The sequence below is a fragment of the Hyla sarda genome, chromosome 1, assembly GCF_029499605.1.
Source record: "Hyla sarda isolate aHylSar1 chromosome 1, aHylSar1.hap1, whole genome shotgun sequence".
NCBI lineage: Eukaryota > Metazoa > Chordata > Amphibia > Anura > Hylidae > Hyla > Hyla sarda.
This window is the reverse complement of record NC_079189.1, coordinates 357,262,552-357,278,923: the sequence shown is the minus strand read 5'-3', so window position 1 is coordinate 357,278,923 and position 16,372 is coordinate 357,262,552. Positions and strand designations below refer to the sequence as shown.

Sequence of the window (16,372 nt, the reverse complement as noted above, 5' to 3'; positions counted from 1 at the left end):
CTTTTCCTGGGATTTTGGGTTGAAATTAGGGGTCTCGGCTTATACTCGGGTCGGCTTATACTCGAGTATATACGGTAGTCCCCACTTTAAGTACGAAATTTTTTTTATTATATTATAATATAATATATGGAATAAAATCACTGTGCCACATTGCAGTGATCGTGCTGCATTGGGGCACAGCATTACAGAAGTTTTGGTCACAAGAATCCTGTCACGGCCTAGATCACTTTTTAGCCATAGATTTTGAGTTCATTATGCGCACGTGCTGCACAACTGAGAACTAGGTATACACGCCCTATATGGGCCTAAATGATGCACTGGTTTAAACAAAGAAACAAGTCTAGTAATAAAAAAGTGTTAGTTCATATAAGAAGAATAAGCTCTTTTTGAACAGACATCTTTACACCATGCTACCATCTTGGAATTTCGAAGATGCCAATGCACACAGCAGAGCTTCCCCAGGCCTGAAGATGAGACTCTTTAAGTTACTTTTGAATGGCTGTTTGAATTGTCTTGCTTTCTTGTCTCATGCTACTCATGTGTGCTGCATTCGCTTCCCACGCTTCTGTATTTATTTATACTGAAGCTCATTCTTTAGCATAATATTAAGTAAACATTATTTCTTTATTATTCCCTTGACGTTTGTGTCTGACATCTTTATTCATATGATCTTTGAATCCATTGTATTACATGGACCCCTACGGATTGGGATAATAAGAGGGCTGGAGTGTTGCATTCCTTTACGGTTTCTCCTTGTACAGTAAACCTCCATTGAGCTAGGAACTGTAGCACAGTCCTACGCTGCACCAGTGTTCTAGCCCCTTTCATTCTCAGGATCAGATGAAGTCTTAGATAGACATTCACTTTACAACATTGGAATACCCTATTTATAACTACAAAGGAAGACTTGTCTTACCTGCAGAATATTCTCTTCTGCACCATTGAAAAGGAAAATGATAGCATGTTTTAGTGGAACTGATGTGCTTGACAAGGAACTCAGGATTTCAAGCATAACCGCACAGCTCACGGCATCATCACTGGCACCTGCAGAAATAGCGCAGCATTTATGTATACAGCAAAATAACATTCTTACAGTGAATGACAGATCAGGGTTATGCGTCAAAAAGCAATGGGAGACAACCATTTATTGCCTTAAGCGAATCACAAGTGAACTAAAAGTTACAGTCGTGCTCCTGGTGACTAGGGTACCAGCCAGAATTTGTAGCTATGATGTGCTTAGTTTCTGACCTTTATGGCCCAGATTTATTAAACTATGAGAGAGAGTAAATGTGGAGGGACTTTCCCACAGCAACCAATCACAGCTCTGCTTTAACTTTACCAGAGCTTGTTAGCTGAGCTGTGATTGGTTGCTGTGGGAAAATCCCCCCACTTTTACTCTCTCATAGTTTGATAAAAAAGGGTTTACCATCACTTCTTGTATCAGAACAGAACTGGCAATGATAGCCTCTGGTTCATGTCCAATGGCTCAGAATAGCGCACATCACCTTGTGTAAACGGGATATGTTTTTTTCAATGCAGAAAATTGAAACAAGTGATTAAAACCATCTGCATCCATTTACACCCAATCCCTGACTGCATCACGACCTGAGTACATTTAAAAATGGAGCAGAGCAGTATCCTTGCTTTTCTTTACTTTGCTATTTTCTTCATGTTGTTCTCTTTTGCTATTTGGATGAAACAAAACATGGGAGAGGCAGCATACAGAACAATAAATGACCTTTAGGAGATGACGGTAAGAACTGATAATATGGTCAAAGTGTAAAGAGAAAAAGGTTATTTTGTTATCAGTCTAGAGAAGTGAAATCAGCATTATCTAGTAAGTAATGCTTTGAAAACATTTATCTCTTCCTTGCTAGGGCTCGTTCACATTAACGCCAGTCCCCATCAATTCATGCGCATTCTAAAATCCGTTCAAGCCCTTTGCAAACAACTGTAACCAGATCCCATTGAAAGCAATTTTTTTTGTCTCCCATCTGCACTCGTTTGGTTCCTATTCCATTATTTCTAGCAGAGAAAATATGTTGCATGCAGTATTATTTTACTCCGTCAAAAATAACATTAAATATGGATATAGGAAATGTAATATTGAAGTCTATGGCAAACCGATGAGCCTGTAATGTCATCCGTTTTTTTTTTTTCAATCTGTTTTGATACGTTTTTACTTCTGAGCATGCTCAGAAGAGGGGTGAGCAACCAATAAAGGATACATTCGGATTAAAAACTGATGCAACAGGATGCCACTTAATAGAATCTGTTTGTTAGTATGGTTCGCTTAGCAGCAATGACGGGAGAATAGCAGGACAGGAAAGACCAAATAGCGGGACAGGAAAGAACAGCCATGTGAACCTAGCCTCATACATTGTGCTTAAGTTGGTTCATTTAGCCAATTAGCATATAAATAGCACAAGGCCGGTTTCACAATGTGTAATACCGTTGTATTGGTTTGAGTCTGTATTGCCACTATGAGTACTTGCTCGTTCCATTTTCAGTGACCTGAACTGAAAGCATCAGCGTGTGTATATCAGCATGTGTATATAGTTATGTATATAGTTTGTTAGTATGGTTGAAAAGACATATGTCCATCAAGTCCAACCAGGGAATTGAAGGGAAGGGTGTAAGGGGATAAGGGGAAGAGATGTAGTTTTATAATTCTGCATAAGCATTAATGTTATTTTGTTCCAGGAATGTATCTAACCCTGTTTTAAAGCTATTAATTGTTCCTGCTGTGACCAGTTCCTGAGGTAGACTGTTCCATAAATTTACAGTTTCAATGAAATGTTTAGGTTTCACATGGAGTTTCAATTTAATAGGCTTTTCTTAATACACTTAGCATTTCTAATTTACTACTGGTTTTGGCAACAAAATATGAACAAAGCCCAAGTTGCTTGGCCAGGATTTAGGACATTTATGATGTGACTTTTTAGGGAAGAAAAATAAAGAGGAGGGTCTCAGGTGAGACAAAAAGTCCTATATCTACAGAGACTCAAAAAAAGTGCCATACTTTTTGCCAGTGATAAGGTGGCAGTGATGTATATTGTGACAGATTTATCAAATGGGGCAAATGTAGTCATAAATCTGTCACAACCCATGTCAATAAATGAGCTAAAATAACATTGCTTCTGATAAATGCGGTATGTTTTCCTGGGAGAGATAAGCTTGGTCCTTGTTCAAACAAATCATTCTTACCTGGGGTGTTGGCTACTGAGTCAAAGTGGCAATTTGCTAGTACAGCATGCTGTGCCCCTCGAGATGGCTCCAATTTCACAGCAACATTAGTTATATTATCATAGTAGCTAGTAAAACCTCCAAGGAAGTCTATGCTGAATGTTCCAGTAGGCCTTTGAATGTCAACAGTGATTTTGTGGACCTTGCTGCTCTTCATTTCTATCTCTTTGATCTTGTCCAATAAATAGTTAACTGTAACAATTTCATTTGCAGGGCTCCCTACTGTCCTGGAGTCTATAGCAGTAATATGTTCCAAGTAAACCCTGTAAAAAAACACAAACCGATTACCGTAAATACTAAAAAACTTAAGTCCAAAAGATCACATTTCATTGAATCTGTATACTAACTTAAAGGGGTATTACAGGCCAAAACTTTTTTTTTTATATATCAACTGGCTCCGGAAAGTTAAACAGATTTGTAAATTACTTCTATTAAAAAATCTTAATCCTTACAATAGTTATTAGCTTCTGTAGTTGAGTTGTTGTTTTCTGTCTAACTGCTCTCTGATGACTCACGTACCGGGAGCTGTGCAGTTCCTATGGGGATATTCTCCCATCATGCACAGCTACCGGGACGTGACATCATCATTGAGCAGTTAGACAGAAAACTTCAGAAGCGAATAACTATTGGAAGGATTAAGATTTTTTAATAGAAGTAATTTACAAATCTGTTTAACTTTCCGGAGCCAGTTGATATATATAAAAAAAGGTTTTGAGGTTTTGCCTGGAATATCCCTTTAACCCCTTAAGGACTCAGCCCATTTTGGCCTTAAGGACTCAGACAATTAAATTTTTAGGTTTTCATTTTTTCCTCCTCGCCTTCTAAAAATCATAACTCTTTTATATTTTCATCCACAGACTAGTATGAGGGCTTGTTTTTTGCGCGAACAGTTGTCCTTTGTAATGACATAACTCATATCATAAAATGTATGGCGCAACTAAAACACTTTGTGGGGAAATGAAAAAGAAAAACGCAATTTTGCTAATTTTGGAAGGTTTCGTTTTCACGCTGTACAATTTATGGTAAAAATGACGTGTGTTCTTTATTCTGAGGGTCAATACGATTAAAATGATACCAATTATTACATACTTTTATATTATTGTTGTGCTTAAAAAAAAAAATCACAAACTTTTTAACCAAATTAGTACGTTTATAATCCCTTTATTTTGATGACCTTTAACTTTTTTATTTTTCCGTATAAGCGGCGGTGTGAGGGCTCATTTTTTGCGCCATGATCTGTACTTTTTTTTGATACCACATTTGCATATAAAAAAAAAATACATTTTTTATAATGTTTTTTTTTTATAAAATGCATAAAAAAAGTAGAAATTTTGGACTTTTTTTTTTTCGTTCACGCCGTTCACCGTACGGGATCATTAACATTTTATTTTAATAGTTCGGACATTTACGCACGCGGTGATACCAAATATGTCTATAAAATTTATTTTTTACGCTTTTTGGGGGTAAAATAGGAAAAAACGGACGTTTATTTGGGGAGGGGATTTTTCACTTTTTACTTTTACATTTATTTAAATTTTTTTTTAACACTTGAATAGTCCCCATAGGGGACTATTCATAGCAATACTATGATTGCTAATACTGATCTGTTCTATGTATAGGACATAGAACAGATCAGTGTTATCGGTTATCTTCTGTTCTGGTCTGCTCGATCTCAGACCAGAGCAGGAGATGCCGGGAGCCAGAAGGTGAGGGGACCTCCGTGCGACGTTCTGAATGATCGGATCCCCGCAGCAGCGCTGTTGGTGATCCGATCGTTCATCTAAATCGCGCACTGCCGCAGATGCCAGGATCTGTATTGATCCCGGCACCTGAGGGGTTAATGGCGGATGCCCGCGAGATCGCGGGCGTCGGCCATTGCCGGCGGGTCCCTGGCTGCGATCAGCAGCCGGGATCAGCCGCGCATGACACAGGCATCGCTCCGATGCCCGCGGTTATGCACGGGACGTAAATGTACGTCCTGGTGCGTTAAGTACCACCGCACCAGGACGTACATTTACGTCCTGCGTCCTTAAGGGGTTAATATAATGGGATAATCAGGATTAATATGTATTAAAAGGGAACCAGTCAGCTCCCTTATGGTTTACAAATGCTGGCCACTAGTCTGTAGCTGTAGGGCACAGCATTCAAATAGAATGCGATGCAGCATTTTTAAAATAAGCAACTTTAAATTCCCAGTAGTAGGAATGGGGTGGAACCACAGCTGCAATATGTAGTCAAACTGCCTCCACCCAACTCCCCACTCAGGCATGACTGACACCAAGTGCTCTGTCTGTATTGCATTATGTTCCCAACACTCAGGGTTTCATTCAAGCACGAGTGGTTGGTAGCAGGTGGGAGGACCCCATGCCTACTTAGTGGGTGCCAGGAGCGAGGAATAAAGTGGATTATTTTGAAAATGCTTAAAGGGGTACTCCGCCCCTAGACATCTTATCCCCTATCCAAAAGGATAGGGGATAAGATGTCAGATCGCCGTGGTCCCGCTGCTGGGGAGCCCCGGGATCCCCGCTGCGGCACCCCGCTCTCATTACAGCCCAGAGCGAGTTCGCTCTGCATGTAATGACGGGCAGTACAGGGGCCGGAGCATCGTTACGTCACGGCTCAGCCCCTCGTGACGTCAGGGCCCGCCCCTTTCAATACAAGTCTATGGGAGGGGGCGCGGCGGTCGTCACGCCCCCTCCCATAGACTTGCATTAAGGGGACGGGCCGTGATGTCACGAGGAGCGAAGCCATGACGCCACGCTGCTCCATCCCCCGTATCGCCCGTCATTACGCACAGAGCGAACTTGCTCTGTGCAGTAATGATAGCGGGGTGCAGCAGCGGCGATCCCATGGCTCCCCAGCAGCGGGACCGCGGCGATCTGACATCTTATCCCCTATCCTTTGGATAGGGGATAAGATGTCTAGGGGCGGAGTACCCCTTTAATCGCCGGAGACTTAAGGGCATCCAGACACTGCTCCCGACAGCTACAAGGTACGGGCCAGCATTTATCTAGCATAAGGGAGCTGACTGGTTCCCTTCAAATGGCAAGATATTCACATACATACATAACGACTTCCCTGAGTCATGATCCAAGTGTTTACCTACAAAAAAAAAGAGTCACAGCTATTTTTTATTCCAACCCCCCGAAACAATAACATTAAGCTTTAAAAGTTTGAGAAGATGAAATGGGAACAGAAGTTCAATGGTTACAACATAAAATGTAGTGTTTTGACTTAATATTGGAAATAAACTTTTTGAACAGAACTTTAAAAAGGTGTTCACAGCTATCCCCTATCCACAGGAAGGATAGCTAAATTGGTGAAGGTCCCTATTGATCCAAAGAACAAAAAGGTCAATTGTCCAGTGTATGAATGAAGCAACAACATGCATGTAGGGCATCACTGCATTCATACTCAACATTCTCAATGGGGCTTCTAAACATTGCCAAGTTCAGCAGGCTGCTTCACCAAAGAATCTGTACTAATGTACTACTTACCTTAGAGCGTGTGTACAAACCAACAATTATAGAACTGGGTAAAACTTACAACAGAACTGTAGTAAAACAACCCGGGTCCTCACTCCAACCAGTCCTACAACACTATCAACTGTACCTGTTCGACACACCCAACACAAACTTAAAATGTATTAAACAAAAAATGACCTATTGTTTAAAACAAGAAAAAGTTAAAACAAGAGGCTCTTTCGTCACTGTTCACCACTTAGGGCCAGCCAAACCAGCACCTATACCAACGGTGCAAAAAATAAACAGAAATCACCAATACTGTTGGCATTCAAAGTCGTAAATATCTGGACTCACACCTCTAGACTTTCTTAATATTTATTTAAAACAAAAATATCAATGGTAAATAACCAGGTGTCAGTAGGTCACAGGGCCATTTTGGAACCTACTTAATCAGATATAGTATCACAACAAGAAATAGAATGTATAAAAAGTGAGAAAACCATATAGATAAGTCAAAGTCCACCACTAATCAATACTACTATTGCCTTCTAGTTCAGGCTACACAAAGTAATAATACACTGTAATATACTGTTCAGACAACGTTTATCTCCTAATGATATCCTCCAGATTATGCAGACAAATGTCCGTTGAGCACAAGTATTGGCAAGTATTAGAATGGCATTCTCGCTCAGGTACTTAAGCAAGTACTGTTTATTTGGATGTTAGACAATAATCAATGTCCTGAGGAGCAAAAGTTTATGTTGGGATCCTCCGCTCACTGGAAATTGTACTATGCACCTCTCACCTAGTCCTGTACCAGATTCTGCACTTTGAGATGACAGACTGGTCCTTGCCTGCTCGTACTCCGCACAGATTGTGCGCTTGAGTTCTCATACTCCTGCTGAGTGTACAAGCGGCTTCGAGGAGTGTAGCTTACCATGACATAGTAGCAATATGTGCAGACTGGCATCTTCCTAGAAGTCGAGCGTGCGCTCAGATGATTGACAGTAAATCACTGTCGGACAGCTTCAATAGGAGGATGCAATTTGATATTATTCGATGTAAAATTTTAATGGCGGTGGCCATATAGACTGGGTGGACACGTTTCAGGGCCCCCATAGGTCCTTTCTTCAGCAGCAATAAAACAAATGTATTTTTATTTTATCGCTGCAGAAAAAGGAGCTACGGGGCCTGAAAAGTGTCCAGCCAGTCTATACAGTGATCCCTCAACTTACAATGGCCTCAACATACAATAGTTTCAACATACAATGGTCCAGAAAAAAGCATTGTAAGTTGAAACCAGACTCAACATACAATGACAATCTGGACAAAGACAGCCCAGATCTGTGAAACTTGTCAATGACCGAGAGAACTAACCAATCAGAATGGGCAATTTACTGGTAAAACCCCTGTATTACTGAAGCGTATGCACTGACTGATGTCTGGTAGTGCCACCTACAGTACAGAGAGGTATTACATGTTCTGTACACTTTACCTGTACCAGGGTTAGCTGCTCCTTTGGACACCAGGTGAGGGTGACTCCATGTTACTTTTTTAGGACATTGTATGTATTGTACAGGACACCGAAGAAGCTCCTGTCCTCTACATAGACCAGTGTTTCCCAAGCAGGGTGCCCCCAGCTGTTGCAAAACTACAACCCCCAGCATGCCCGGACAGCCTTTGGCTGGGAGTTGTAGTTTTGCAACAGCTGGAGGCTCCCTGCTTGGAAAACACTGACATAGACAGTGATTCCAGCTCCCAGCAGGGTGTGTGCGGGTGTGTCTCCTGAGACTTCCAGCAGAGCAGAACCAAGCAGAGATTTCCAACAAGCCTTCCCCAGGTTTGTGGCAGATTCCTGGGGAAGAAGCTCCTGCAATGGAGCCTCGTGGCTCCACTCCCCGTTCCAGGCTGGCGGGAAGTGGAGTGAAAACTTCGACAGCCATTGTTCCGGCCGGGAGAAGATCGGGCAGAGTCTGCAGCAATGCAGGCTCTGCTACCCAGGCTACGGGTGCCAGCCAGAGATCCACTGGTGGAAGAAAGGCACGGAAAAGCAGTGTGGAGATGTGGTCGGAGAGTGGGCCCGGCGAGTCCAGTTCCACGTACTGCTCCCGCATGGCCGCAAGGTTTGCGGAGTACGAGCAGCGCGGCAAGGAGCTGAGGATGGCCAGAGAGGATCTGCATGCGACCCAGAGTCTGATGAGTACCGGATCCAGAAAGAGCAAGCCAGAACTGAAGAAGAGGATAACATCGCTGAAGGGCGAGATTGTGAAGCTGGAGGCGAGGAGAGCGGAGATACTGGAGGGGAGCGGTCTCTTCAAGGAGAAGCTGATCAACAGCGATCGGTTTGCCGCCACGAAATCCCCAGGTAAGGTGGAGGTGGATGATGGGGAGAGTAGTGGCGGCGAAGATAGTGAGGATGGTGGTGAAGTGGTACAGGAGGAAGAGGAGAAGATGGAGGAGAGTGTGAATGCTGTAGCTGCTCCATGTGACACCCAGGACAGCTACATTGAGGCTGGACAGGTGGCACTACCACCAAGTGAAAGTGAGGAGGATGACGTGGAGGGTGAGGCTGGGGGTCTGCTGAGGGCAATTGTGATGCAGGAGTCCCCAGCCCACCTCCAGAATTTCACCTTTGGGGACGAGGAGTGTGACGATGTGGTGGTCCAGCAGAGGTCCAAAAAAAGGAAGACCAAGGAGACAGTACAATATGTATTTGTCCCTTTCCAGCAGTCTGGGCCAGCTGCAAAGCTGGTTCGGGCTGCGGGCTCCCCCAAACTGCCAGACCCCGTTCCTGTGGTGGAGCGGGGCCAGCACGGGGAGTACAGAAAGGCGTCAGGAAAGGTTAAGGGCGCAATAGTTGTGAAGCCCACCCATCCTGTCGGTAGGGAAGGGCAGGATGGGCTCATGCCGGGCAACTCTGGCACTGCAGGACCGCCCCAGGGTGGCAGGGGGCGTGTCCAAGTGCCAGAGACAAGTTACGCTGCCGTGTGCTCGGGGGGCGGTTCCCCCGAGTACTGTGGGCACTACTGGCGCCGCGGGGCACTTCCCTGTGGGGGGGGGGGGGAGTGTCCGGGCGCCAGAGAGCGTTGAGTCCGTGTGCTCGGGGGGCGGTCCCCCGAGTACAGTTTGTTCTGCGGGCACTGCGGGGAACTCCCCTGTGAGGGGGGGGGGAGTGTCCTGGTGCCGGGATCATTGCCCAGTCAGGAGGAGCCATCGTCAGCAGCAGCCAAGCCGGAAAAAAAGACTGTAATTAAGCCAGCGGTACTACAAATCCCAGCCAGCCCAGAATCAGTTAGGCAGGGTATGAGTGAGAATGCTGAGTGTAGTAGTGTTGTGGGTGAGAGGAGTGGCAGTGGAGTGAATGTTGGTGGGAGTAGTGGTATGAATGGAAAAAAGGATGATGTGAGTGGTGGTGTGAATGGTGGTTCTGGGTCTGGGTCTGGCCCGGCTGCCCCCCCGGCAGTGACTGCTCCTAGGAGCTATGCTAATGTCGCTGCCGGGGGTCCAGGGGGGTCCCCGTCTCCGTCCGTCCCCGGGGGTTACTTGCAACAGCGCCTCCTGGAGGCTCTGCGTAGGGGAGACAGGTCGATCCAGGTAGAGGGAAGGGGTGAGGTCGACCTGTCTTTCTGGATAGAGAGGCACGGTTTGGGGGCTTTCCGAGAGCAGAATGGGGAGGTGGTCTGGTTCCTCCCGACAACCGGGCAGGACAATAACCGCAGGAATGTGGTCCGTCTGATTTGGAGGGGTGAGGATGCGTGCCCACCTCGCGCTAAAGTGGTTGAGCTCCTCCTCCAGATGGAATTCAGGGCGAGTGACATCTTTGCCCTGATCCACCCCTACGGTACGTCCGAGTTTGACGTCAGTTTCGTTCGGCCAGAGGGTCTCGAACTCTTCTGGTCAAACTACGAGGTGGCGAAGAACGAGCCCGGTTGGCGGGATTTTGCCGTAAAGGCAATTTCCAGTCAGAACTCGGTCAAAAAGGTGACCGTTTTGACCCGTAACGAGTCACTTTCTTGTTACGACATCATGACCTGGCTCGGTCGGTATGGGGATGTGACGGACATGCCCAAGAAAAACATTGATGCGCACGGGATCTGGTCCGGGGCCTGGACGTTTTCCGCCAAACTCAGGCGTTCAGGGAGTACGGTTGCCCACATTCCGTCAGCCGCCTTCCTTGGACGTGACAGGATCCAGGTCTTCTACCAGGGGCAGCCTAAGGTCTGTCACAGGTGCGGTAGCCCCACCCATTTTAGCGCAGCCTGTACTGTACAGATCTGTGCTTTGTGTCGTGGGGTGGGTCATCTGGCCGCATCCTGTAGGCAGATCCGCTGCCATCTGTGTGGTGTCCTCGGGCACCCTTTCAGCCGTTGTCCTAGCGCCTTCGCCAGTGCGGCGGCCGCTCCGGCTGGGGAGAGCTGTGAAGTTGCCTCGGCTGGAGAGGGTACAAGCAGGGATGGGGGCGCACCAGGGCTAGTGAGGAAGAAGGGCCCCGCCAAACTAAGGCGGGAGGAAAATCGGAGGAGGAGTAGGGAGCAGGAGAGTGCCCAAATGACGGGGGTAGCTCCGGCCCCTGCTCCTGAAGCTGGCCCTGAAATGACTGAAGCCCTGGAGGAAGACGTGCTGGATGAGGAGGTCAGGAGACTGGGCGAAGAGGAGGGCAATATGGCCGACTCTTCCGATTCCTCCCACTATGAAAGTGTGGATGAGGAGAGTGTAGAGAAGGCCAAAAAGAAAGACAAGGGCAAAAGGAAAGGGAGAAAGAAGAGGTCTAAGCCCTCTCTCCCTCGTACTGCGGGCCGGGTCCAAAGCGGAAGCCTGACTGCCCCCCCTCTGGTTGACCTGTCAAACCGGTACCTCGTCCTTGATAACATCTCCTCCCCCTCCTTGGAGGGGGAAGGTGAGGGCGAGGTGCCTAGGGAGAGAGAGCCTCTGGGGGGAACTGGGCCCTGTCCTGTTGAGGCACCTTCCTCAGAGGGCAGGGCTAGACCGGGGTCGGACGGAGACGGGGACCATATGGACCAGAGTGAGTCCAAAAAAAGGGGTAAAAGCGGTCCTGCCCTTTCTTCTTCTTCTGGGGATGAGGGCACGAAGAAGAAGGGGAAGAAGAAATAAAGGTGAGGCCGTCTAACTTAATCACCCATGATGGCGGCACTCACCCCATTGACGCTGGCATCCATTAACTGTGCCAGCATAAAAAGTCTGATACGGCTAGATTCGCAGCCTTTGATTTTCTCGGCCGTGTTGAAGCCGACATTTTGTATCTGCAAGAGACCAGGTTGTCAGATCTAGCCTCCCTGATAAAAGCCAGAAGAGAGTGGAGGTGCGGGCCCTCCCACTGGTCTCTTGCGGCTGAGCCGTATAGTGGGGTGGCGGTCCTTTTTACCGATCCGGTTGAATGCCGACGGGTTATTGAGTTAGAAATGGGGAGGTGCCTGATCTTAGATGTCCTCATGAAGGGGCAAGAGCTCCGGCTCATTAACATCTACGCCCCACAAACCAAGTGGGGCCGCAAAGATCTCTTTATGAGGATTAAGCCCTTCCTTTTTACTAGCCGGCAAGTGATTTTTGGAGGGGACTTCAATAATGTCACGAGGTCCTAAGATAGGAGAGGTTCCAATGGTCCGCTGGCTTATGATAGCGTGGCCCTCAATAATATATATAGTTAGGGAAGCTCGCCTAGAGGACGCCCACATCCGGAGCCCCTCAGGCCACGTGGGTTTCACCTATCATCGAGGTAGCTGCAGGTCTAGGATAGACAGGTTTTATTTAAAGGAGGAAGCCGTCTCTTCCGCAGTGTCCGTGGTTGAGGTGGAATTCTCCGATCACTATGATTTTGTTTTCCTTGAATGTTTCAGAGACCCCCCGGATGGGTAAAGGTTATTGGAAGCTGAATTCGTCCCTCCTGGAGGAAGCGGAGATAAGACAGTCCTTTGAGGATTTTCTTCAGAGTCAGGTACCTTTACTGGACTTTTGAAGTAGTAAGTCAGAGTGGTGGGAGATATTCAAGAAGCGGGTTGCGGGGTTCTTCCGCCAGCTCTCGAGCCTCAGGTCCCTGAATAGGTACCGCCTGTATCAGGGTCTGAGGAGGAAACTCGAGCTCCTTGTCTCGACTGGAGGTAGCCGGGAGGATATCTCCAGAGTGAAATCCTTGCTGATGGGGTGTCAGTACGATAGGCACGCATCTATGGTTTTTGAGAGGGATTACGGGAGGTACCGCTCGCCCGACCCTTACAAGAACTGTAAGATGTCAGTGAGTAGTAAAGTGGTCTCAGGACTGATTGATAGTACGGGATCTCTGAATCGGTCCAGATCAGGGATCCTGGAGGTCGTCAGATCCTTCTACTCGCACCTCTTAGGAAGGAAGGATCTAGATCAAGACGGGATGTCGGCTTTCCTGGCTGAAACTATTCCTGAGCCAGGGGTAGACCCCTCTCTTGATGTTTTGGCAGAAGAAATCAGGAAAGAGGAAGTGAGACTGGCGATCGAGGGGCTCGCCCCCAAGAAGTCGCCAGGTCCGGATGGCTTAACATCCGAGTGGTACAGGACCTTTAAGGAGTCTTTAGCTCCCCTCTTGACTGAAGTATTCAATGAGTGTCTCTCCTCGGGCACTCTACCAAAGTCAATGAGGAGGTCATCCCTGATTCTTCTGTCAAAGGGTAAAGATCCTAGCCGGATTGAGAATTGGAGGCCCATAGCTCTTCTCAATACGGACAGAAAGCTTCTGGCCAAGATACTGTTTAATCGGTTGGTGAAATTTGCACCCCGGCTCCTTTCGGGGGCCCAGCACTGCTCTGTTCCAGGCCGAAGCACCTTAAGTGCTGTCCTCAGTGTCAGGGAGGCAGTGGAGCGGAGTAGTGCGGGTCTCTGGAAGGGGTACATGCTGTCCTTGGATCAGGCCAAAGCATTTGATCGGGTGAACCACGAGTACCTCTGGTCCGTCTTCCTGAGATATGGCTTACCGAGTACTTTTGTGAATTGGCTTGTCACCTTATATGCAGGGGCAGAGAGTTTCCCGCTGGTGAACGGTTGGTCTGGCCGCGCTTTTGAGGTGGGGGCCGGAGTCCGTCAGGGTTGTCCTTTGAGCCCGCTGTTATACGTGTTCGCAATCGATCCCTTCGTCCGGAGGGTAGATTGTGGGCCGTTGGCGGGAGTCGGGATGACTCTGGCGGAGCCGGATGTCGCCCAGAGAGTAGTGGCGTACGCTGATGATGTCACTATTTTCGTCTCCTCACGGGAGGAGGTCGATGTGGTGATGTCAGAGGTGGACCGCTACTCTGAGGCATCCGGGTCCAAGATCAACCGGGATAAGTGTGAAAGTCTCTGGCTGGGAGGGGGAGATCCCACGTTTGATCTCCCGGACACCCTTCCAGGGCTCCAAGAGTCAGCAAAAATTCTGGGCATCACATTCGGCCAGGATGATTATCCCACCAAAAACTGGGACGGTAAGCTCCAGGATGCCACTCAGAGGGTGAACCAGTGGAAGGGTTGGTCTATGACCCTCAGGGAAAGGGTACACCTGATCAAATCGTACCTGCTCCCCTTGTTTATCTATCTGGGCAGTGTATGTATCTTACCAGAGGCTTACTACACTAGGGTCTACAGCCTGTTTTTCCAACTGTTATGGGGGAACAGGTTGAACCTAGTCAAGAGGGAGGTTACGTACCGCACGAGGAGACTAGGGGGTTTATCTATGGTAAACCCCGTGGTGTTCTTAACGAACACCTTCTTGAAAGCCAACATTGCAAACCTCTGGAAAGAGAGGGCTCCTCCGTGGGTACTCTCCTGCAAGGAGTGGTTTCGGCCTTTCTTCCAGGAATGGGAGACAGGAGGGCAAGTGAAGGACCTCCGTACGCCCCATGGATATCTTCCGGCTTACGCTACCCCGACTCTGAAGGCGATACGTCGGTGGGGTCTGGGAGTGTGGGAGATCAGGACCCAGTCAAGGCAGTTCCTTGACAAACGGGTTCTGTTGACCCACTTCCAGAAGCCTCTGGCGCTCAGGGACTGCCCAGGTCGGGATCTGAGGGAGGGGTTGTATCTTTTAAACATGAAAAGGATCCCCCAGAAGTTTTGGGACTTGGCCTGGCGCTGCTTTCAGGGGAAGCTATGTGTAAAGGACAACCTGAAGTACAGGAACTCTGATGACCGGGGATGTCCCCGAGAAGAGTGCGGGGACACGCTGGAAAGCATGGACCACTTCCTGCTTCATTGTCCCTTTAACATAGGGGTCTACAACAGGGTGGGCGCTTCCATCGGCTGGAGTCAACTTGCCGGCCTTGCCTATCCGGAGTGGGCTTATGGGGCATTCAGGAACCTGGGTGGCCGAGATCGGGGCACTTTATTTTTAGTCAGTTTAGTGGTTAGGTACTACACGTGGAACACATGGTGCTTAGTGTCGACCCAACAGAAAATCCTCTCCGAGGTGGAGGTCTGTAGGAACATCACCGGTGACCTTGGGAAGATCAGTTCTTTGGAGTATGGCAGTCTTGGTACCAGTAGGGCTTCTCTCCTGTGGAGAGGTTTCTCATTTCATGTGCCCTAGGTACTAAACCTTTTGGGTAGAGTTCCTTTTATTTTTGGTTAGGGGCAGTGTTATAGGGGTAGAGATAGGGTGAGGGTAGGGTCAGATTTATTGTAGGGATAGAATTAGGGAGAATTGTAGGGGGAGTTAGGGAAAGAGTATAAAATGATTTATGTATCAGGTCTGCCATCCTTCTCCCTGGTGGTGGGCTGATGCATGTGCACATTAGCTTTTTGTTTTGTTTTCAATTTACATGGTATGAAGGGCTTACAGGCAACCAAACTTGGGCCTAAAGGGGGTGGTGGTTCAGAATGTATAAGTTTGTATATAAGTTGGTTGGGAGGAGTGTTAGGTGGGGAGGGTGTATTTGTGGGTGGTGGTTTTGTGGTGTTTTGGGGTCCTGACATGGGTCAGTTAAGGACTGGACTTTGAGAACTGTATGGACGGTATGGACTCTGACCCATGTACAGGAGGGGTGGTGTGGGTGAGGGGACAGTTTTAGTGTAGGCGTTTTCCGTTGTTTTCTGTAGTATATTTTTGTGTATTTTCAGTAAGTTTTGTATATATTGTGTTTTGTATTTATATTGTTTTATATTATATAGTGTATAGTGCAGTCGGGCCAGTAGTTAAGTAGTGTCATATGTGTTTATGTGTATATATATGTGTGCGTTTATGTGTATATACATGTGTATGTATATATGTATGTATGTGTATGTGTATGCATGTATACATGTTTGTGTATAAAATTTAATATTTTATTTTTTCCTCCTTGGGGGGGCTGCTCCCCTCTGGTGTCTCTGCTCTACTCGCCTCCGGCTTCGCAGTCTCGCTTTTCGGCGGTGTTGTCCTTTTCTTCGGTTGTGGCTTGCTCTTTTTGGGTCCGGCTCTCGCCGGTTTCTGGGCCGCGCGCGGATCCTCTCTGGCCGTCCTCGGCTCCTTGCCGTGCTGGGCGTGCTTCGCGGGCCTTGCGGCCGTGCGGGGGCGGTGCGTGGGGCTGGGCTCTTTGGGCCCTCTCTCCGGCCGCGTCTCCGCGCTGCTTTTCCCTGCCCTTCTTTCACCGGTGGATCTCTGGCTGGGAGGCAGAGTGTTATTTATTAGCAAGTTGTGCTGAAATTGTTTTTTTATTTATTTATTTATTTAT

At 47.4% G+C, this 16,372-nt stretch overlaps 1 protein-coding gene across 3 annotated transcripts in view; it reads right to left on the bottom strand.

The window, feature by feature from the left end:
• Positions 1-16,372, bottom strand: part of ERMP1 (endoplasmic reticulum metallopeptidase 1) — an 87,412-nt gene that overhangs the window by 52,842 nt on the left and 18,198 nt on the right. For all 3 annotated transcript variants that reach the window (XM_056521996.1, XM_056521976.1, XM_056521985.1), the window contains exons 2-3: positions 3,208-3,509; positions 917-1,044 (exon numbers count right to left, since the gene is read on the bottom strand). In XM_056521996.1, coding sequence (XP_056377971.1) covers positions 917-1,044; positions 3,208-3,509 — 430 coding nt within the window. The remainder of the gene's footprint in view (positions 1-916; positions 1,045-3,207; positions 3,510-16,372) is intronic.